General features: G+C 35.0%; 1 protein-coding gene across 5 annotated transcripts in view; it reads left to right on the top strand.

Moving 5' to 3' along the window:
• The window catches only part of TTC29 (tetratricopeptide repeat domain 29), a 244,259-nt gene that overhangs the window by 137,745 nt on the left and 80,772 nt on the right, over window positions 1-25,742 (top strand). For all 5 annotated transcript variants that reach the window (XM_049632254.1, XM_049632250.1, XM_049632253.1 and 2 more), the window contains 2 exons: window positions 14,182-14,305; window positions 23,044-23,272. In XM_049632254.1, the coding sequence (XP_049488211.1) occupies window positions 14,182-14,305; window positions 23,044-23,272 (353 nt within the window). The remainder of the gene's footprint in view (window positions 1-14,181; window positions 14,306-23,043; window positions 23,273-25,742) is intronic.

Raw genomic sequence — 25,742 nt, 5'->3', positions numbered from 1 at the left:
CCCCCCCCAACACTTGTAATACTAGAAGAAAAGGGGGGGTTGATATTCTAAAATGATAACAATTGTGTATGACACAGCTATAAAAGCCAGAATTATGGTCCATAAAACAAAGAGAGAATGAGTTGAGAAATTACCAAGTAAATATTATTATTACACAGACAATTTGAGTAAATACAGAGAGCAAAATTCCTCAATTTTCTTTACGGCATTTTTTTGCCTCATTTACTGAAATAACTCATTTTACTGAAATGCCACACTCTCCAAATAATCAGGGTGACTTTTGAAAAGAATCTAGGGGGAAGAAAATCACAAAAATGAGAATTATTCAAGACATATTGGTCACAACTAGCCTACCTCTGGGTTTATTCCATACTCGTTGTGAATTTTCTTGCAAACTCGGGTTAAATTATTTCCTAGGAAACTTTCCACAGTGGAGATCTTTCAATCAATCAGTACAAAGTTTCAAGTGTGAAAATTACCTTTCTGTTATAGCTGGAAATTAATTTCTTTTTGCTTGAGAGAAATGACATGCCCTAGTAATTTTCATATATTCTTTAAAATGGAACATCCAGGCTTTGATGCGAAATTTCCTAAAAATGACCCCCCAAAAATACATCAAAACATTTCTATTAATTCATGAAATTAAGAATAGCTTTTTACATTTTCTCCTGTCACTGATTCCATTTGCCTTATTACTTTCATCTGTGGCCCACAAACTTGGTGGCACAATCAACAAACCCCTTAGTGGCTGTTTCATCTCTGCTCTATTTGATTTCTTCTCTCTGAGTAAATGATTAAGTTTTCATGCATTGGTTCAACCAAAATCTATGTTCACTCAACCACATCCTTTATTGATTACTTCTACTGCAAACAGTAGGCCAAGTGTGATATACATAATTGGACAGTTGTCAGGGGATGTGGGTGTTAACAGTCCTGTTTTCCCAGTTGGAAACTGGAATCACCTTGATACACAAATATTCTGCACTGTTTCATTCTCATCCTTTGGACCGAGGAGTCCTGTTCCTCAGAATATATGTTTTTAACTCTCTAAGGTCTGGTTGAATGAATTTAATGATTATACCATATAATATGCTGTTCAAGTTGCACCTGTGCACTGCCTATAGAAAACTGGAATTAATATTTGTCTAACATTTTAACCTTGTCCTTTAACTTATACAAATTATCTGTGGCTTTTCTATAAGAAAATATTTTATTCTTTCCCTTCCAAAGAAAGACTGGTTTCTAAACCTATTGCTACCTTTGAAATTTGGAAATCCTGTAAGCAATACATAATGTTTATATTTCAGATGCTAGAGTAACAATTCTGCTGGCTGTAGCACTGTGCATTCATTGAGTGGAGCATATAATTTATAACAGAAAGAATTTTTCTCTAGCATTATTTGTTGAGAGCAAGTTCCAGATAATTTTAGATGTGTGGGAAATCTGTCACTCCTTTGGGAGAGAAACAACTGGACTCACCCACCCAGCAATAGTTCTGTTTATACTACTTTGTATTTCTTGCTCGCCGAACTTGGTTTTTTGTTTGTGTATGTTGATTTAACAATCCTCAGCAGGCCAAACCTAATCCAAAATGTACTTCCATCAAAAATACATCAGCTTTTAGGAACATGAACATAAATAACCTCCAGTGAGTCCATTTTAAGTAAATAAAAATAATAATTTTTCCCTGAGGTTTTAAAGTGATATGCAAAGAAGTCTCTATTTTTTTTTCTTATTTCATCAATTTTTTGTTGTTGAATATTACAGTCCAAGAAAGAGCTTGGAGAGTTCGCATCAATTTGATAAAACATTTTTAGTCCTAGAAATCCACAAGTTTTGCTCAAAATTCTAAATAGTGTACTTTTTTATTTATTAATAATTTTATACTCTCCAGCTCTCTCAATACCATTTTAGTTGTTCCACAAAATAAATATTTAAATTAGTAAATGCACCTCTCACGGTGCCTTACTCCATGTCTGCAATTTGAAATATTCCTCAAACAATTCATAATTTTTCTGGAGAATTGAGCTATGCCTAAATGTGGAAGAAAATTATTCATGATTGTGTTATGAAAAAATGAGAACAGAATCATAAACAGCAATATCCACAACTTTAGGAATGTGAAATTCCATCCTATTTCTGATATGTAGAACATTCTTTTACCAACAAGAAAGGAAAAAAAGAATGCCTGATAGTACCTGGCACTCAAGGAAGCCAAAAAAAAAAAAAAGTGTTAATTCTTTGACCCTGCCCCCTAAAAGCCAGACACCAGAACCTTATGTGCTGTCTTGCAGAGTGTACGTTGACATTGTGGCATTTAATTCATTGCAAAATGGAAGATTTTCAAAAAGTAATGCGTAGCTAAATTGACTTTTCTTCTCAGCTGGTGGTAGACAATATCAGGTAGAGAGCTGTGGATATGACAGCTTTCTATTTCACTGAGGTAATAATAATACTGGCTGTCATTTATTGAGTCACTACCATGTTTCAGGCTATACATGTATGTAATTTTTCATCTGCAACAAGTTATGGCTGTTTTAAAATTGAGGAAACTGAAGCTGAGAAAGAATGCAGATGTGATCAGAGTTACATCTAAGAGGCCAATCTGGGTTTCAAGCCTGGATCTTTCTAATAGCTACCATAACACACTGTGACTTTGAAACAATACAGCTTATTTTTGCAAGCACACCACAGCTTACCTATGAAAATAAACGTTATCCTCATCAAATCTTAGGAGGTTATGCAAGTTGATACCTATAATCCTGACACTACCTATTTAAATTATACTCTTTTGAAATGCTTTCTGAGTTTGTGGTATATTCTTTTGAGTGTGTATGTGTGTGTGTATATATATATCTTCATTCAAAATAGCATCAAAATAGAATCACATCATTGTTTGAGAGGTGGGTTTGATCTCTAGAAACAGCCAAAAGGATTTAGAGTCACATTTAGAAAACACAGTAAATAATCTCTATGGGTAACATGATTTTTGAAACAAAACTCATTAAATTACTTATGAATGCTTTATACCACTGTACTATGCAGCAGTTTTTCGAAAAATTGCCATTAGCCTTATCATTAGATGACATCACTTGGAGGAAATTATCTTCCTTTGCATGCTTGGTAGGTCTTGGACAGCTGTAAATATGGGTGGAAAAATTAGGGCTTGAAATATAATTTGCCAGACATATGCATATAGGGGTTAGGGCATGGTGTGGTAGGAAATGAAATTGCCCATAGTAAGCTTTTAATGGAGGGGAAATGAATGCCTGGGGCAGGACTCTGGAAACAGCCAACTTTGGATAGTCAACAATCTCAATGCCAGTAAGCTATCTGGGTAAATGAGAGATACAGGGAAAGTGAGAGAATAGAGATTGGTCAAGAGTTCTAGATGCTACGGAGAAAGAAACATTTAGGAAAATATGAGACAGTTAACAGCAGCAACTCCCAACTTGTGCTGAAGATCTATGTAAGTTTGAAGGAGAAAGAAACATGGGAGGACCTGTGAATCTATAAGCACACTAAACATTTTATGCAGTTCAAAATTCAAAGATGTTTCACATAATACATATTACAATTTTTCAAATTCATATAGATGCTTGGAGGTCACCACTGTGTTCACTGGATTTGTCTCCAAATCTGTTTTGCTCCCTTTTAAGACTAGATTTACCCCAAAACACTAGACTTACTCTTATAAAAATATTCAAATAAATGTGCTTTAAGTTTCAAACTGCTGTAGACAGTTCATAGTACCTATCACAGTTAATTCTATGTACAAATGTTTATATTGATCTCTCCAAATTGACAGTGAAACACTTTAAGGGCAGGAACCATATTCCCCAACAACTAGCACATTCTAGGGCATTTGATAGTCTCTCAACAAAATTACTGAAATAAAAAGATGTTCTTGATGTTACGGAAATATCCAGGAGACAGGAATTGACAGTCATGGACTCCAAACATCCAATTACTGATGTTCTTGAAAGTTACCTGGAAACTTAATTTTTATAAGTACTGCACAGGTGTTTCCCTTCTCAAATTTTCAACCATTCTTTTATTTAAAAATATATGAAGGCCTAGTCTATTCTAAGCACTCTGTTAGTAACTATATGTCATTTTAAACATTTTGCCAGTATATATGTAACACTTCTATAGATCACTTTAATGACATCCAAGATTTCACAGCTAAGGGACACTTGCAAGAACAAACTACCATTTACCTTTATAAACTTTTTACGGGTTTTATTAAAAAATATAACAGCTTTATTGAGATATAATTCATATACCATATAACTCACCCCTCTTTTTTGACATTTGAAGACTAGTTTTATTAAATATTTAGTATAGATCAAAGACTATGGGATAATGATGCAGTTGTTCCTCGGAGCTGCTGTGTTTATTTCCATACAGATCATAGAAAAATAGCATGTAGACTAAATGTTTAATTTTAGTCGGTGTTTAAAGGCAACTTGAGGGAGAGCATCCAATATGGTGGCATATGAAGGTCCTGAACTCACCCCGCATAGATACACTGAATCTGTAGCTACATATGGAATAATTCCCTCTGAAAAAGACCTGAAAACTAGCTGAATAGCTCCTTTACAAAAATGGCAAAAGGGCCACATCTAGATTGGTGGGAGAGGCTGAGAAGCATTCTCACCAAAACCCCACCCACAGCATGGTGACCCACAATCAGGAGTGATCTCACAAATCTTCAAATTCTCCCTGAGGGATGAGGGGTTCATGCCCCACATTAGGCACCCCAATCCCTGAGACTGGCAATGGAGAGACAAACCCCCAAAATGTCTGGCTTTGAAAAACAATGAGGCTCACATCCAGGAAACCGAAAGAGCTATAGGGAACTAGAGTACTTCTCTTAAAGAGCTTGAATGCAACTTACTTACCCCAGGGACCAGCACAAAAGTTGCAGTCTGAAAAGTTTATAGATTATATGTGAAGTTTGCTCATCTTAAAGCATATGCTAGAGGGGCAAAGGCCTATGGGACTCTGTCCAGGAGCAGAGGCACTGGTAGGTGCCATTTTTTCACTCTCTCTCTACCTTGATAGCTCCAGCAAGTGTGCCCTGGCCCTGTGCTCTCCTGCTTCTTTGCTAAAACTGTTGGGCACATACAGCATACATAGGAGATGCTCCAATCATCTGGCTCTGATAGCCAGAGGAGAGAGGCCTGCATTTCTGGAACACATGGGACTGTAACAGAGAGACGGTTCTTGGCAGGCTAACATCCACAGCACTACAGAGACAGAAGACTGAAACATACTCCCAGTCTTTCTGGGAAAGAGGCATACTTACTTGTTCTGGAACTTAAGGCTGAGGGGCAGACTTCAAGTTTGCCACCTACCTAGAGGCCACAGAGGTACTCTCAGGGAATGTAGACATGGGGGAGGTGGGGGCATCTTTGTTCATTCCATCCTTTGTGCCTTGCTACAGGGCACTGGTGCCTCGTGGAAAGGAGCTTATACAATTACCTGAAGCCCCAAGTTTTGCTACTGTTACCAGGGAACACCTCCAGGCCATCTGGTCTGAAGGCCAGCAGGGTTTATAATGATAGCCCCACAGGACTATATATATTTGAGTACTCTAAAGCTGCTGCCTGAGTGTCTGGCTTCCAATAAGTCTGAAACTAGGTGCTGACTGAGATCTCTCTCAGTTAGGACAACATTGACCAACAAGGTTCATTTCCTATACAAGGCCAGTCCTTCAAGGCTGAGAGAGGTAGTGTTTCACCTAGTACATAGAAACAGAGTCTCAAGAAAACTGAGAAAACCTCTAGAGGACTATGATCCAAATGAATGAGCATGATAAAACCTCAGAAAAAAATTCAGTGAAATGGAAATAAGTAATTTACTTATTAAAAGAGTTAAAAGCAGTGGTAATTAAGACACTCAACGACTTGGGAGAAGAATGGATGAACACAGTGGGAAACTTCACAAAGAGATAGAAAATACAAGAAAGCACAGGAGAAAACAAAAGTCACAGGGCCAAAGAATACAATAACTGAAGTGTAAAATAAACTAGAGTGGTTCAGCATCAGACTAGATGAAGCAGAGGAAAGGATAAGTGATCTAGAAGACAGGGCAGTAGAACTCACCCAAATAGAGCAGCAAAAAGAAGGAAGAATTTTCAAAAGTAAAAGATAGCTTAGAAGACCATTGAGACAACAACAAACAGAATAACAGTTATAATGTAAGAGTCCCAAAAGGAGAAGAGAGAGATAAAGTGGGAGAAAACTCATTTGAAGAAATAACTGCTGAAAACTTACCTAACATGGGGAAAAAACAGACAGGATTCTCTATATCCAGGAATCCTAGACAGATTCAAATAAGATGATACCAAAAAATTCACACCAAGACACATAATTGAAATATCAAAAGTTAAAGAGAAAATTTTAAAAGGAGTAAGAGAAAAACAAGTTGTTTTTTCAACTTGAGAAACAAGAGAAACCCCAAAAGACTACCAGTAGATTTTTCAGCAGAAACTTTGCAGCTGAGAAGGGAGGCAAACAATATGTTCAATTGTGCTGAAAGGGAAAAAGTTCCGGCCAAAAATGCTTCACCCAGCAAGGTTATAATTCTGAATTGAAGGGAGATCAAAAATTTTCCAGACAAGCAAAAGCTAGAGAAATTCACTATCATAAACTGGCTTTACTAGAAATGTTAAAGGGACTACTTTAACCTGAAAAAAAGGCATTAATTAGTAACAAGTGAACATATTAAAGTATAAATCTCACTGGTAAAGGTAAATATGTAGTAAAGGTAATGAGTTAGTCACTGATAAAACTCATATAAAGGTTAAAAGACAAAACTAGGGGCCTGGGTGGCTTAGTCGGTTAAGCATCCAACTTCAACTCAGGTCATGATCTTGTGGTTTGTGGGTTCGAGCCCCGCGTTGGACTCTGTGCTGACAGCTCAGAGCCTGGAGCCTGCTTTGGATTCTGTGTCTCCCCTCTCTCTGTCCCTCCCATGCTCATGCTCTGTTTCTCTCTGTCTCTCAATAATAAATAAATGTTAAAAATTTTAAAAAACAAAACTAGTTAAGGGGTGCTTAAGGATCTGACTCTTGATTTTGGTTCAAGTCATGATCTCACAGTCATGGGATCGAGCCCTATGCTCACCATGGAGCCTACTTGGGATTCTTTCTCCCCATCTCTCTCTGCCCCTTCCCTGTGGTCTCTCATTCTCTATCTCTAAAAAAAGACAATACTAGTTAAAATAACTACAATAATCTCTTAAGAATGCAAAAATAAAAAGATGTAAAATGTGACATCAAAAACATTAGACATGGGGGGGGAGGAAAAGTGTAGTTTTAGTTTTAGTTTTAGTTTTAGTTGCCATCAACTTAAAACAAGCTGTTATATACACAGGCTATTATATGTGCCCCTCATGGTAACCACAAAGCAAAAACCAATAGTAAATACACAAAAGATAATAAGAAAGGAATCTAAGAATAACACTAAAGAAAGTCATCAAACCATAAGGGAAGAGGTCAAGAGAAAAAGACAGGAACACAGAGGAATTACAAAGCAGCCAGAAAATAGTTAACAAAATGGCAATAAACACACACCTATGAATAATTACTTTAGATATAAATGGGCTAATTTATACAACCAAAACACAAAGTGTGACAAAACAGATAAAAACAAAACAAAACAAAACAAGACCCACCTACATGTTGTCTACAAGAGACTAACTTTAGATGTAAGGATACACACAGACTGAAAGTGAAGGGATAAAAAAGATGTTTCATACAAATGGAAAGCAAAAGAAAGCTGGGGTAGTTATGCTTACAAAATAGGCTTAAAAGAGACTGTAATAAAAGACAAAGAATGAATTATATAATGATAAAGGGGTCAATCCAACAAGAGGATATAACATTTGTAAATATTTATGCACCTAAATATATAAAGCAAATATTAACAGACCAAAAGGGAGAAATTGACAGCACTACAACAAAAGTAGGGGACTTTATTGCCTCACTTACATCAATAGATAGATCATTCGGACAGAAAATCAATAAGGAAACATCAGCCTTAAATGACACTTTAGACCAGTTGGACATAATAGATATATACAGAACATTCCATAAAAAGCAGCAGAATACACATTCTTCTCAAGTGCACAGGGAATATTCTTCACAACAGATCATGTGTTAGAGTACAAAACAAGCCTCAATAAATTTAAGAGGATTGAAATCAAATAAAGCATCTTTTCTGACCACAATGGTATGAAACCAGAAATCAATTACAGGGAAAAAAAAAACAGAAAAATCACAAATGTGTAGCAATAAAACAACATGCTACTGAACAACCAGTGGCCCAATGAAAGGAGAAATTAAACGAGAAATCAAAAAAGTGAATGTGATACACCACATTAACAAAATGAATGATAAAATCATATGATCATCTCAATAGTGGCAGAAAAAAACATCTGACAAAATTCAACATCCATTTAGATAACACTCCCAAGGAAGTGAGTATAGAGGGAATGAACCTCAACATAGTAAAGACTATATGTGAAGCCCACAGCTAATATTATACTCAATGGTGAAAATCTGGAAGCTTTTCCTCTAAAATGGGGAAAAAGACAAGGATGCCCATTCTCACCACTTTTATTCAACATAGTGTTAGAAGTCCTAGAAATTGGGCAAGAAAAAGAAAGAAAGTTCTCCAAATTGGAAAAAGAGGTAAAACTCTCACTATTTGCAGACGACATAACTTTATATATATAGAAAACCCTCAAGACTGCACCAAAAAACTGTTAGAATAAATGAATTCAGTAAATTTTCTCGGTACAAAATCAACACACAAAAATTTGTTGCATTTCTATACATGAACAACAGTCTATCAGAAAGAGTAATTAAGAAAATAATCCCATCTACACTGACATCAAAAAGAATAAAATACCTAAGAATAAATTTAACCAAGGAGGTGAAAGACCCATACACTGAAAACTATAGGACACTGATAAACTGAAGTAAACACAAATAAATGGAAAGATATTCTGTGTTCATGGATTGGAAAAATTAATATTGTTAAAATGTCCATACTATCCAAAGCAATCTACAGATGTAGTGTAATCCCTGTCAAAATCCTAACGGCATTTTCCATAGAATAGAACAATCCTAAAATGTATATTGAACCACAAAAGACCCTGAATAGTCAAAACAATCATGAGAAAGTTATGCTCCCTTATTTCAAACTATATTATAAATCTATAATAATCAAAACAGTATGGTATTGGCATAAAAACAGACACATAGATCAACAGAACCAAATAGAGTCCAGAAATAAACCCATATATATATGACCAATTAATTTACACCAAAAGGTCAAGAATATACAATGGGGAAAGGACAGTTTCTTTAATAAATGGTGTGGGAGAACTGGACAACCATGTGCAAAAGACGGAACCTAGTTACCATTCACAAAAAATTAACTCCAAATGAATTAAAGACAATATAAGACCTGAAATCATTAAACTCTGAGGAGGTAAGTAGTAAGCTCTTTGACATATGTCTTGGTGGGGTTGTTGTTGTTGTTTTGATCTGACTCCAAAAACAAAAGCATGAAAGCAAAGATAAATAAGTGGGACTACATCAAACTAAAAAGTTTCTTCTGCACAGCAAAGGAAATGATCAATAAAATGTAAAGGCAATCTGCTGAATTAGAGACAATATTTGCAAGTCATATATCTGAAAAGAGGTTAATGTCCAAAATATAAAGAACTCACATTACTCAAAATAGAAAAAAACAACAATCTAGTTAAGAAGTGGGCAAAGGATCTGAATAGACATTTTTCCAAAGAAGACATACACATAGACAACAGGGCCATGAAAATATGCTCAGCATCACTAATCATCAGAGAAATGCAAATCAGAACCTCAATCAGGTGTCACTTCACACCTGTTAGAATGGCTATTATTAAAAAGACAAGAAACAAATGTTGGCAAGGGCATGGAGAGGGGAACCCTTGTGCACTGCTGGTAGGAATACAAATTGGTGCAGCCATTATGGAAAACAGTATGAAGGTTCCTCAAAAAAATTGAAAGTAGAACTACTGTATGATCCATCTATTCTATTTCTAGATATTTATCTCAAGAAAATGAAAACACTAACTTGAAAAGATATATGCACCCCTGTGCTCACTGTAGCATTATTTATAGTTGCTGAGACATGGAAACAACCTAAGTGGCCATCAATGGATGAAGGAATAAGATATAGTATATATCTTATAGTATATATATACTTATATATATTTATACTTAGTATAAAGTATATATATATACTTATATACATATAAGTATATATATATACTTACATATTTATATATACTTAAGTATATATATATATATATATATATATACTTATAGTATACTATAAGATATAGTATATACACACAGTGTATACGGTGGAATTCTACTCCACCGTAAAAAAGAACAAAACCTTGCCGTTTGTGACAACATGGATAGATTTTAAGAGTATTAAGCTAAGTGAAATAAGTCCAGCAGAGAAAAATAAATACTTACACTGTCACTAATGCAGAATCTGAAAAACAAACTGAATGAATAAAACAAAACAAAATGAAACTAATAAGCAGACTGGTGGTTGCCAGGGAGAAGGGGGAACAGGGGTGGTGTAATAGGTGAATGGGGTCAGGAGGTACAGACTTCCAGTTGTGAAGTGAATAAGTCATGGGGATGTGGTGAGCATCAGGGTGACTATAACCAATGGTACTGAGCATATTGAAGGTTGCCAGGGAAGAGTGACTCTTAAAAAAGTGCTCATCAAAAGAAAAAACATTTTTGTAACTTTTTTATGGTGACTAGACTTGTGGTGGTGATCGTTGCATAGTGTATACAAGTGTTGAAACACATTGTAGATTTGAAACTAAACTTCCTAGAAAATTTTAAGCAAGAACTTACTAGCCAATGAACTACCCTAGTCCATTATACTGAAGTAGCTTTATTTTTAGATTTCACTGAATATAAGATTGTTTCTATCGGAAGATGCACCTTATGTACTACCAAAAAGATATTCTAACTAAACTGTAACATACCACTCATGCTTAGAATTTTTATTTTATACTTAATAAAAGAGCTATTTTAGTCTCACATGCAGACATTTTTATCATTAATCTTAAGCATTCATGGAAAAATACAAACAAAACAAATTTATTACACTCCTCAAACATCTTTCTGTTCCAAGTCCAATTTTTCTGAATCACTTTTAAATCAGAACTGTCATTATTTTTTTCCCAAACATATCATCTTTTGTGTCATCAAGAACATTGGTACTCTAGCCTTTTTAAAAATAATGTTCCAGTATCAGCTCCAGTAATTTTTTCCAAGTCATGGACATTCATTTTGCCCATTTTGAAGTTAGCACTTTCTTGACTTTTAGAAGATTTCAGAAAGGTGTTTCAGAAAACAACCAGTCCTCAGATTCCTGTCTGAAATTATCTAAAATAGTTGTTCATAGAAGGATCAAGGCATTGCAATTGTTGGGTCATGTCCAGGAATATAAGCCTAGTCCATTCTACAGCACCAACTATGGTCTGACTGCTACTGATCTGACAGTGATTATTAGATGCCTACCTGTTGTAAGACATCTTGATTTCAGAAATGTTAGAGCATGGGAAAATGTGTGTTTTAGAATCAATGAAATATTGCTAAATTTTTCTTTAACGGCAATAATTTAAAAGTTTGTGGCAAAATTTCTGTATATGCCACATTCATTATCATACTATCCAGAGCTGCTATGAGTAAATTCTTGAAGTCTAAACTGAGAAATGCCCATACAAGGAGCAAAACAACCTCTACATTTCAGAATTTCGTCTTATGAATTATTGAGTCATGGCATAGATGTTCACTGGGAGCTGCAAAAGGAGATTCTAGGGATTCAGAAACATTCAGAAGTAAGAGTTTTTCTTTTATTATACTTAATTGAGGAACACAATTATAGGTTTTCTGTTATTTTAAAATCTCTAAATTCTGGGGGTACCTGGGTGGCTCAGTCAGTTAAGCACCTGACTCTTGATTTTGGCTCAGGTCATGATCTCGCAGTTCATGAGTTTGAGCCCCGCATGGGGCACTGCACTGACAGCACTGAGCCTGCTTGGGATTCTCTGTCTCCTATCTCCCTTTCTCTGTGCCTTTCCCCTGCTCATGCATGCACTCTCTTTCTCTCAAAAATAAATAAACTTTAAAATAAAATAAAGTCTCTAAATTCTGGATGTTGTCACCTTAATAAAAAATTTCAATAGTTCTGATATGATTTAACAATAGAATTTCATATAATCTTAGATTCATTATTCTGTGTTAGGAATTGGCAAAAAAAAAAATCCAGAGATTCAGCAGATACTGAATTTCTTCAGCATACTTAATTTGGAGCCATTATTTGAAATCACTTCCTGCTTTTGTCCATAGCATTTTAATTCTTAATGGCATGTCCCTGAATTGGCAGTTCAATGTCCCTTGAGCTGGACTTCGGCTTCAATCACCTCTACAAAATCAGTCACAGCATATTATATCTTGGATATAGATGTTTTCAAAAATTACTATCTCTTTGGTTGCTCAAATATTTTTTATCTTAGTTCTTAGATCTCATTCACCCTTATGAGAAGGTACCTCTCTCAATGGGCCCCCAAGCATTCTTCACATAGGACATCACTACCACTGGCTCCTAAAAGAGCTTGTCTCCTTAGATTGGCTTTCAAATTTCAAATAATTATCTCCTTTAGAGAGATTTTTAGAGTCTTTCCACTCTTCTCTCTCCTTTATGTTTAGCTCTTACTCATATAAAACTAAGATTGTTATATATCCTTGAAGTGGTATTCAGATCATGAAAAACTGATGATCATTTGGGACTTAGATTTGTAAAATTAGAGCAGAATTCATATAATAAGGGTTTCTTAATATAATTCATTGAAATCCTTAATATGATGATTTTAAATGATCTTTAAAATCTTTTCAATTCTTTATGAAAGAAAAAAAAATCCAAACTTGTTTTAGTTAGTTTTGGTAATTTGAGTTGCTGTAACAGTCTCCAAAATCCCAGTGGTATATCACAATGAAATCTCATTTCTTACTTATAAAAATGCTTGCAGTTTGCCCATGATTGTACCATGCCTTTCAGAAGCCAGGCCCTTCCAACTGGGTCTGTCTCTATCTTTCATTCTTTAGAGTCCTGGTTGAGGGATTTCTGAATACTCCATTTTCATCATATTTGTTCTAATGCCTCCAGTAGGTATTGTCTCCCCATAAAGGACTGGCTTCATTTACAAAGTAGTATGGAAAGTCTCAATGTTTTCAAAGGTTTTATCTTTTTGTTTAATGATAGCTTTATTGAGATATAATTCATATACCATATTCACCCTTTAAAGTCTACAATTCAGTAGGTTTTAATATATTCACAGAGTTGTACAACTATCACCACAATTTAATTCAGATCATGGTTGCCAGTCCAAAAAGCAACCCCATATCCCTTAGCAGCCACTATCTATATTCCCCTTCTCACCAGCCTCTGGTAACCACTAACCTACTTTCTGTTTCTTTGGATTTTCCTGTTCTGGGCATTTTATGTAAATGGAATCATACACTGTATTTTTTGTGACTGGCTTCTTTCATTAAAATGTTTTCAAGGGTGATCCATGTTATGGCATGTGTCACTAAACTACTTCATTCCTTCCTACGGCAGAAAAATATTCCATTGTATGGATATACCACATTTTGCTTATCCATTCAATTGATAGACCTTTAGGTTGTTTCCACTTTTTGGCTACTATAAATAATGCTGCTATGAACATTTGTGTACAAGTTTTTGTGTGGACATATATTTTATTTCTTTTGGGTATACACATAGGAGTGAAATTGCTGGATCATAGGGTAACTGTATAATAAAATTTTTGAGGACCTGCCAACCTGTTTTTCAAAGCAGGTGCACCATTTTACAATCCCACCAGCAACACTTGAAAGTTTAAAGGTTTAAGTTTTAACTCACTGTATACTCCAACAAAGACAGGCCATGTGTTTTTTAATTTTGTACTTCACACTTTTTTATCCTGAATCATCTTGCACTTTCTAAAGCAGAGACACAAAATATTTTCTCTTTAGTGTGATGTTAAATGAGATGATTCTCCAATAGTTTCCTATTTTATTTATTCTAGCCAAGGAAAGATGCCAGAAGCAATTAAATACTTGAAAAAAGTTGTGGAAATTGCAAGAAATAATTTTCAAAGCCTAGATGTCGTGAGAGCAAGTACAATGCTTGGGGACATCTATAATGAAAAAGTGAGTATGTGTTTCTTTATTATTATTATTATTATTAGTTGAGAGAGAGAGAGCATGCGCGTGCATGAGCGGGGAGTGGAGCAGAGAGAGAGGAAGGACAGAGGATATGAAGCGGACTCTGTGCTGACAATAGACATACCAATGTGAGGCTCGAACTCACCAACCAGAGATCGTGACCTGAGCCAAAGTTAGACACTTAACCAATTGAGCTACCCAGGCGCCCCTGTTTCTTTCGTACAGGTAGAAATTTGCAGAGTTTTAAAATTCTATTCCCATTTGACTCTCCCCTTCCCATAATATGTTATGCAGAATGACCTCAGGACTACAGGGCCTAGTTAATGCACAAGACAGTTCCTTCCTCTTCTTCTAGGACCTGAGAGCCATCTTGGGCACAGTCACCACAAGCTGCTAAAAGTGATTTATATCTTCACAGCCAGTGAAGATTCTAAGTGGTTTTGGATTTGAAGAGCAATTAAAACATTTTAATTCAAAGAATATCATTATAACGGTTGGCTTTTATCTACTGACACTAACATTCATCTCCTTGCTCCAAATTCTCATTTTATTAATCCAGCTGTGATGCCCCTCCTAGGTCCTTCAGGAGAAGAAAGCACAATCCCAAGAGTAATTCTGAAGGAAATATGGAATTCTAGCATCAGATTGGTTATGTGAAAGAAAAGAGAAACAAGAGAAAGTCTAAAATTAAAAGTATCCTATTCAAGAGGTCATTACTAGTATAATGCATTGGTCATAATGCATTGATCTTTTGATTTATGTTCTCGTGACTTTGTATTTTATTAACTAGATTTTTCTTTAAGAAACAGTATAAAAGAGGCTTTTTTCTCTAGTTATAATTGCTGTTTTGATAATGAATAGGATCTATCATTTTTGAGGGTAGTTTCATTCATTCTTAATGTTTATACACCTTTTCTTAATTTTTTTGAGAGGTTGTTTATGTCGTGATTAAAAGCACTAATTCTGAGACCAAACTGGTTAAAAGCCTAGTTCTTTCACTTATAAGATCTGTGACCTAGGACAAGTTACTTACCTTCTAGGTGCCTCAATTTTCTCACCTCGTAAGGTTGCAGTGAGTACTGAGTTAATAAATGTAAAGCAATTAGAATAGCATCTGGCAGGGGAAGCCAGTGCCAGCTATATAAGCCATTATTACTCTCTACACCTTCATGTGGTATCATACAATTCCCCTTTTCCCAAGGCTCAGAGGGTTTAAATAACCTACCCCAGGTCTCCGTGTTTCTAGGTGGCAGTGGTATTCAAACCTATACTCTTCACCGCTACAGTCTTTTATTTGCCATATAATTTACTTTGATGATTTCAGAATTATTTAGGCTTTTTTTTTAAGGAAATAGAGTTTGAAATTAATTTGAATGAATGAAACTACTGTCTTTAGTCCCTGCTATGGGAAACACGCTTTCAAACAGGGAACCTGATTTCTTTGTACACCCCTCTCTCTTGCTAGCCCTGGTTCATTTGCTTCCTCTCTCTCCTATTACTCACTATCTTTAAACCCGCCTTTTTCTCTTGACTCTCACCCTCTACCTTCTTTCCTCCTCCCCTACACACCTTGCCCTTCTCTCCTGCCCCTGTCGTTCTGGTCTTGCTCTCAACTCAGTGGTCCTCTCTCTCTGATCTCCCCCCCATTTCGTTTCCCCTGTTTCTTTGTGCCTCCCCAGGTGTTCCCCCAGGTCTTTCTCTCCACTGTGTCCCCATTCTGCTGCCCCATCTCTGTGGCACTACGCTACTCTGGTGACTCGTCTCTCCTGGATCTTGTACGTGCTTTTGTTTACTTTTCAGGATACTGTGGTGAAAAACAGACAAGGCTTATGCCCTTGCGAGGCTGACAGCCTAGTGGGAGCTCATGCTGTAGTAGCACAATTGGTATTCCTAATTATACATAGTCTTACTTTTTAACAGGGTTGTTCTTTAAAAAAGAAATGCAAAAAATGCAAATTGCTTTATTCTTCTACCAAACAATACTCAGAACTCAGTGTTTTGGTATGGCACAAATACTAAGCATCTGCCTATATTTTCCTAATTGCAGAAAGCATAAGGAAAACGAAACAATAAACCTTTCTAAGAGGTAATTTTTATATTTGCATTTTTAAGCTTTTTGGCCAAGAGTTTGTATCTCATCATATTCTCTGGTTTTTAATTCTTAAAGAAGAGTCTAACTAATATCTTAAAGGCAAGAAACATGAATAATGTCCAAAGGCTGTGTCAACTACCAAAAGTTAATTTTCTTACCAGTTTATCCCCAGTTTATCCCAATTCTAATATAAAATTTGGAGGATTCCAGGTATTCATGCTATCTTCAAGTATGCATGCCTTCAAATATACAAGTTGGTTCATGCATCTTAATGATTACTTACATTTTAATGTAATAAATGGTCACTGAAAAATAGTATGATATTAAGTACACAATACTATAACAGTTTAATGGCATGACAGACTTCTGAACAAAACTTGCTTTGTTACTAAAATTGTTAATGTTGTACTCAATTATTTTGCATTACTGTGATTCTTCACAGATACTTCCTCAAGTCAGAATATCTACTGATAAGTTCTCAGGCTGAATCTGAATTGTTAAATCATTACCAAGAGTATGATTTGAAAACATATAAGAAAGTGGGTTTATTAGAACTAAATATAGTTATTTTTCCTTCTGATCTTTTTGAAACAAGAGGATAGCCTTGATGACATCCTGAATTTCCTTCTAGTTCTACAAAGGGAACCAGAGAAATGACAAGGAATGACTAGGAAAATAACATTTCCTGGGGGAAATGACAAAGAATTATTTCATGTCTCTGTTTTCAGCTTATGGATATTTCCTAATTATATTAAATGCCTTTATTTCAATGATATACCTGAGCAATTTCATAAGCTATTGTGCATCACATGCTATCTACTACACTTTTCCATGAAGGAAACTAGCAGGATGAAGAGGAACCTCACTGATTTTTGCCCACCTGACCCTGAATCTGAATTCAGCTACTTATTAACTGTGACCTTGGGCACATGAATTCTTTGATCCTCAGTTCTTTCATATTTTAATTGTCAAGAACAAGATGCCTTGAAGACTAGCTATTTAAGGATTAGAAATGTAAAAATATGTACATGGTACCTAGGTGAGTTCCTGGAACATACTGGGTACACAAAAGCACTTAGCTTCTTAATATCTCAAGCTCAGATCTCTCCCTGCAACTTCAGACTCATATCCTACTGTCTACTTGACATCTTTACTTAGATCACTTCAAATATAAACTGTTAAAAACTGAACTCATCATTTTCCCCTCTAAATTCTATTCCTCTATTAACATAGTATTCAACTATGATAGAATATGATTCAGGTATTTTCTAGTCAGACTTCTCAGTCTGTGAGCTCCCCTTATCTGACCTCATCCAAGTCCATGGCTTTAAATAGCATCCATATGTGATGACTCCCAAGTTTGTATCTCCATCCCTGATCTCTCTTTGGGACACTTGTAACTCTAACTGGCTACTTAGCATCTCCACCTGGATGTCTAACAGACATGTCAAATTTAACATGATTCCTTCCTCCCAGTCTTCCACATCTAAATAAATGGCTTCATTATCTATCAGCCCCCTTGCTCAAGCCAAAAATCTGGATATTTTTTTTATTCTTGTCTCCTTTCTGATCTATATCTAATCCAGAAGCAAACCCTGACCTTTATGCCACCAAAACGTATCTCAGATCCACCTTGTTCTCTGTGTCTTCTCCTGTCATCCTGTCAGTTTATGACACTCAATTCTGTCTCCTGCATGACAATTAAGTTCAAACCCATTCCCTGCTTCTCCCTCATATCGTCAAGTCTCCACACAGAGGCCCAAGTAGTCCTTTTAAATGTAAATTAAATTATGTTATTTCTGTGGTTAAAATGCCTCCATTACTTCCCATTCTTCTTAGAACATAAATATAAATCTTCACCCCAATCTGAAATATTCTATGTGAGATGTACGCTCCCCTACCCCACCTCTGACTTTATTTCTTCCCACTCTCCTCATCTACTCCACCACAGCCACATGGGCTTAGTGAAGTCCTTTAAACATACAGAGCTTGTTCCTGCCTTACGACATCTGCTTTAGCTGGAATGCCCTATGGAATGCTCTCTAATCTGAACTTCATATTGCTGATGTCTTGTCATCATATCTCAGTCAAATGTCATATCTTCAGAGAGGCCTTCCCTTGGCAACCCAATAAAAATAGCCACATGGGTGAAGGTCGTTTGAAGGTACAAACTTCCAGTTATAAAATAAGTAAATCTTGGGGATGTAATGTACAGCATGGTACCTACAGTTAATAACATTATATTATATATTTGAAATTTGCTAAGAGTAGATCTTAAATGTTCCCATTACAAAAAAAAACGTGTAACCATGTGAGGTGATATTAACTCAACTTATTGTGGTGATCATTTAGTAATATATACAAATATTTAATCATTGTTATATACCCAAAACTGTACGAAAGTACTTTGAAAAGGTACTTGTATTTTGTAATTTAAGATGGCGTTATTGTTATTCATATGGAACACTGTTTAATCACAGCTACCGTTTTTCTAATTTGAGTCCTCAAACACATTTTCTTAATGTAAAAATGATAAAAATCTTGGGGTGCCTGGGTGACTCAGTTGGTTAGGCAAACAACTTTGGCTCAAGTCATGATCTCACAGTTTGTGAGTCTGAGCCCTGTGTCTGGGCTATGTGTTGACAGCTTGGAGCCCAGAACCTCCTTCAGATTCTGTGTCTCCCTTTCTCTCTACACCCACCCTCTCCCCTGCTCATGCTCTGTTTCTCTGTCTCTCTCAAAAATAAATAAACATAAAAAATTTTTTAATAAAATAAAATGATGAAATCTAATCCACTAAATTCTATGGAGCTTTCCAAGGCAATTGAGAAAGAAGTCAAAAAGTTCAATCAATAAAAGTACCTGTTTGGTTGAAAACATTTTTTTCTACCACTTACCAAAATATCCGAAATCTCCCATTTCTTTTCATTGAAGTCCTGAACGCTGCATGCCAAAATGAAAATTATATGAAAAACAGCAGCCACCAGGTCACTCTTTAACATTACTGTAATATTCCACATAGACTTTATCTCATAGTTTTCTTATTTATGATAGTTTCTTATTGTTCTTTAATTTGGCTAGAATAGAAGCTTAATGAGAATAAGAACCATATCTGCCGTGTTTATTATTTTGTTCCAGATCCTAAAACAGAACCTGGCACAGAGTTGGTGAGCAAAAAGATGTGAATTCATTGAATCAATCAATAAATTTGTAACTAATTATACCTCTTAAGGAAGAATAGGATTGTCTCACTTTAGGAATTGCAAACCTCTATTTCATTTGTGTACAATAATTCTGAAAAGTTGTACTGAATCTTCAGAAGCAAATCTAACATTGCTGGTACTTGTCAGTCTGCTTTTAAGGCCTTCTCATTACTGCCTTCATCATCTCTCTTTTGGCTTCATATTATTCATGCAATGTATTCTAATTGTATTCTTTATAATCATTTCCAAGAAATGATATAAGACCACAATTATAATACAAAACTGTATTTGGAAAAATATTAGAATTAACTGTTTTCTCTAGTGATGATAGTGTTATTATAATTATAGTTGTAATTATATAATCTTTAAAACATCACATCTTTAAAAGATCATTTATCCTAATTAATTTACCTTTTACTATATAATCATGGAAGATGGGTCACCAATCCCACCCTCCTGTTGTGATGTTTTGATGGGAACGTATAACTAATATAAAGTAGTCAAATGAGAATGCTTTAGGGAAAATAACTCATAGACTCTTTATGAGATTGCTCATTCCCTAATAAGATCAGATAATAATCATGTAGTTAAAACAATGATAGTTCCAAACTCAAATAGTAGAGAAAATGTGCAAAAACTGATTTTTCCTTAGTACTGGGAAAATGCTCCTTTATTTTTGAGCTTGCTCATTGGATAGAGAGGCATTTTAGACACACTAAGAAGGATCAGGTAAGAATTAGAATAATGCATGAAAATTCTATATTATGTTGCAATAATGCAAGATTTGTTTTAAGGCCTACGATGTCATCAAGGTCCTGTCCTGAAATTGTCCACCAAATGCTTATCAATGATATTTATAACATTAAACAAAGTTCTCTTTTCCAATAAGATGCATTCATGAAGTGCATAAATTAACTTATGTATTTTCAATTCATATTTAAGATTGTCAAGATTAATTACTGGAATCTTCTGAATTTTATAATAGGATAGGGATTAACTGATAACAGAAGTGAACTATAGAACATTGGACAGAACCTTTAAAGAAGAGATTAAATTTAGATATTCAACTCTTTCAGAATTGAAAATCTAGAAATGCAGTACACATTAGTGAAATCTCATTCCAAAATGGTATGTATAAAAATGCTTGCATCTGAAAAGAATTAATGTATTTCCTTAATAGTATTTTAAACTAGAGAAATTTAGGTCGATACCAGTTTTATGGCAGTTGTGTGTGTATCAAAAGATTGAATACTAGGCTCAATTTGAGGGAAGAATAACTATGTGTAATTATAATTATGAATAATTATAATGGTCCTATTATAGGGGGGAAATACTTGTTAAAAAAGATCTAATGTAGGTTTTAGCCATAGTAAATTCTGTTAACTGCTGAATCCCCACTGCTTGTCACGGAGCTTGATAAGTAATAGTTGCCAGATGAATGAGTAAGTTCATTCTAATATAAAAATATATAAGGTAATTCTGGAAATTTAAATATAAGTCCATTTACTTATGGCCCTAATTTTCCTAAGACTTTCATCTAAAATGATAAATAGCCTAATGCTCAGAAATATAACTAGAACTTAGGTACTTATACTTCTCTGTTTTTAAAAATAGAAATATTTGGTCTAGTCACATATGTTCACCTATTTTGTCCTATATCTTTGACGTCTAGCAAAACATTCCAAAATTTTAACTAGTTTTATTTTCATCTTCAATATTTGTATTGTTTCTCAATCATAATTTGCTTGTCATATAAATAGCTTTGATACAATTTTATTTTTTCTAATTAAGTAATCTTATTCTCCTATAATTTCTATGTTATACACTTTGAAATAAAAGAAAGAATTGTTCACTTCAACAAACAAAAATCACTATTGATAAAATACAGAGGGGCTGTGTTTAAAGCAACAAATTTAATTGGAATGAGCCATTTGAGTAGAATTCACTAACTTGTCCTTGTGGGTCTATAACACAACGTTATATGTATTGCTTATGTGGGTAACATAACTGTCACACAAGCCCTATTTCTCCCCCTCCTCACCTTGCTAGCAACTTCTGTATTCAGTTTGCTGTCTGAACACCATGATCATGCAGAGATGCATGGAGTTGAGTATGCCGCTACCAGTGTATGGTATAAGGCTTTTTCTATGGTGTTTGTATTACCAGTTCCTTCATAAAATGTTGTGATAAAATCATTTGAAAACCTGTAATAAGATATTCTCTCTTGTAAGGGCTTCTTAAAAGTGTATACATACATGTTTATGTGTATATGAGAAAGAAGAGAGGAAGGAGAAGAGAAAAGTGGGGAGGGTCAAAGGGAAAGGGAGAGGAGAGGAGAGCGTTGAAGGGGGAGGAGAGGAGAGGAAAGGAGAGGAGAGGGTGAAGAAGGGAAATTTTGTTCCCTAGAGTCTTAAAAGTATAGCTCAATCCTAAAAATGATATCCTCCACTGAGGAAAACTTTTTTGCAAAGATTTTTACTAGATTGGAGGTTGGCAGAAGATAGTCTCTTTACTGAGGCTCAATTTAATTACTTGTAGAATAAGAATAATATTTCCTCACAGAATGGCTTATGAAAGTTAGTGACATAATACACATGAAGAATTTAGCCCTGGCCCTGACACTTTGAAAGAGCTTGATAAATACTGTTTATTTGTAGACAATAGCTTTTAGGAGGATAGGAGAGTACAACCAAAACCCACACAAGAAACCAAAAAACAAAACACCACCTTGAATTTTGCAATGAAATGTTGCAAATGACTTAAGAGATAAACATTTAAATGATCTTGAGTTGTGCTAGTGCCATCAAGTTCATAATTTTTAGAAATCTTGAATACATCCTATGTCCACAGTCAAGAATGACATAAATACATGGGTAAAACCAGAGCAACAACCAAATCAGCAGATAAATACACCTATTTTCACTGGCCACTGATTAAATAGATTGGCTGAAAATGATCTCTTGCTATGACTGAAGACAAAATCTTGTTTAAAATACCTCATTAAGTAAATCCAATGCTACAAGTAAGAAACTTAACATCCAAATCAATGTGAATCAGATCCCTCTTTCCCAGACTTCTTTTTGCTACAATGTATTAGGTTGAACCATATGAAAATGCTAATATTTGACCATTTTTAATCCAAAAACACTTAAGTTGCATATAGTTCAACTTGGTAGATAAAACTTTTTACTGTCTTAGCTTCAAGATATTGTATGGTTAGTAATCACAACTTTTTAAAAGAACCTTATTCCAAACAAAAACAAACAAATAAGTGAAACTTATTCTAATAGAGACCCCACTTGCCCTCTCTTTCTTCTAAAAGATGAATACCACATGTGGATACACCAGTGTGGTACATGCCAAGGTGAGTAGACATGTGGAATGATGGAATAAAAATTAAGAAAAAATGATTTCTCTTACATTTTTAGGGATACTACAACAAAGCTTCTGAATACTTTCAACAAGCTTTTGACACAACAGCAGAGCTAAGGAACATGCGTCACGTGGATGAGACAAAAGTTCACTATGGGATAGCAAAAGCTCATCAGATAATGCTGACCATAAACAATTATATCGAGTCTGAAGATCTCACCAGCCTTGACTACCTGCTGTCGTGGAAGGAGAATAGAAGCAGTATTGCACCACATCCGATTATCGGTAAGACTTTGCTTTTTGAAAACACTTTAGTTTTTGTGTCATTCTTGATGGCTGCATTGGTGATTTTTATTTTATTGGTAACTTTAATTATTCTTTACCACATGAATATCAGATGTGCCTTCATGCTGTACTGTATGTACCTTTGATGATAAGGAAAACAGGAAATAGTGGTAATGATTAAACGCGACAAATCACCATTTTCATGCCGTTTGGTTTTTGTTTGTTTTTTTTCAGTTGTCTCAAGTACTCAACAATATGCACTGATCAGTTGTAAGGAATGTGATATAAGTTTGTGTTTTTTAAAACGTGGTCAGTGTTGTACCTTATTGATAAGAAAAGTCACGGATGCTAGTTCACAGATACTAAGCAGTATTAATGCAATTGGTGCTATACTCTTACTTTACCAATGGTAGTAAATTTTCCTGTATTTGATCAATTCAAGTTAGAATATTAATTTAGAAAAATTTAGTATTAATTTCTTTCAACTCCACGTCTTTTCTTATAGACTTTTTCTTGTAACAATTTGTCAAAATAGTCAATTAAAAACAAATAACTAAAGGGGATGTGAAGGTCACTTTTATGTGTCAGCCTGACTTAGCTCGAGTCCTCAGTTAAGAACTTCAGAATAGAATTTTTAAAAAGTTTTAACAGTACTGCCTATGACAGACCTTTAGGCTGCATAGTTGTTAGTAAATCAAACTTTTTCAAGCAAAATATTTTGGGGATGTTTGGGGATAACTCAAATAGAATCGTAGACAAAATTCTGTTATGTAAAGAAGCCTCTCCTGCTTGGAACTCTTTTCTTTCCCTTAGGTCATTTAGATGAAACAATAAGCTCTTTGGTATTTATTTTCTCCATAGAATAAATAGTAAATAATAGTAAATTGAGCACAAAGGAATTTTATTGCTTCTTGTATATTAGTAGAATACCACTTACCACTGTCTGTCCTCTTGTTATGAAATAAGTAAAGGTCTCATTCCAAATATATGTACACGATGAAGTCTTAAAAAACAGATGGCTTGTTGAATTTCAATGTCCTCAAGTGTCCAACAAATATTTACAGTTAACTATTAACTAACCACTTTTCAATAATATTTTGCTCACTTCAGTATGTTGTGTTGTCATATATTTGAGAGCTTGTTCTGTAGTTTTGAGTTATCTTCCCTTTACTCCTCATGTTGTCCGCCCAGGAGATAAAGCAGAGGAAATATGATCCATCTATCTATTAGATTACTTCTTCTGATAAAAGGTTTGGTAGAGAATAGGTTGGGCTACTCACTTCTTCAGATTTACTTGGATAACCATTAGAATAATAATCAGGAAAAAAATACTCCTCAAAGCTAGGTTCTCTGATCAGAGCCATGTGTCTTTTTGCTGCAGTCCTTTTGGGGCTTTTCAAAGATCTCTTTTGTTTTTCTTTATAAAGCTATTTATTTTTCTATTCTTTTTAAATTTTATCCTCATTTTTGGTAAGGATGTTCCAAAGGGCTTAGGAAGCACACACACACAAAAAAACACATTTCAAAATATTATTCAGAGAGTAAAAACTCAGCTATTCATATGATGGAGAAGATTAAATTCTCTGAAACACTATAAAAGTATACCCCCTTCCTGATTCATTTGACTGAGATTAGAAATCTATGCATGGATGAGCTATGTCATTATAAAAGTGAAGAAGAATAATCTTTCAGATTCAAATATAAATGAGAAGTTAATTCTTCTATTACTGGCATGTTTAACATTTTTAGTGATAGTTCTATTTGGAAATAAGACCTGTAGACATTATCAACATACTTGCTTGTTTACATAGACATATTTTAGTTCAAAATACACTAAAATATACTTTCTCATTGCTTCAAAAATGTTTCTTAAACCACAGCTCCTTATTATTCTACCTTTGCTCTGTTTCAAAACCTTCATTGGATCCCTACGGCCTACAAATTAGGTACAAGCTTCTCAACGTTTTTTGACCACCTCCTTTCCCCTACTTCCCCCTCTTCCCCCCAGATACACACAACATACATTGTTATTACCTTACTTCCAACTCTAACCCCATCCAAGGAAATCTCACTGGTCTTGCAAAGTTCTTCTCAAATGTTGAAATCTTCCCTGATCCCCCTCTTACTGGACTCTTGTCTCTTCTCTCTGTTCCCACGTTGAATGCCATTCATTTCTCTCCAAGCACTTTTCATTTGTCATATTCTGCATCCTACCACAGCTGTTTCTGTAATTGCCTTATCAGCCCAGTGAAAGTAGGAGTGTCTTGGAAACAGATTCTGATTTTTGGTGTTTCCTACAAAAGAAGGGGCAATGTCTAACATCTGCTAGGTACCAAGTAAATATTTGTCAAATTAAATAGAATTCAAAATGAGTATGTGTGTCCTAGCCATGAACTATTTGCATGAACCACTTTTTAAAACAGGAGTCATAGTTCCATGACAACAACAACAAAACAACTACAATCCAAAG

Source organism: Panthera uncia, chromosome B1 (genome assembly GCF_023721935.1).
Source record: "Panthera uncia isolate 11264 chromosome B1, Puncia_PCG_1.0, whole genome shotgun sequence".
Lineage (NCBI taxonomy): Eukaryota > Metazoa > Chordata > Mammalia > Carnivora > Felidae > Panthera > Panthera uncia.
This window is presented reverse-complemented; position numbering and strand designations above follow the sequence as displayed.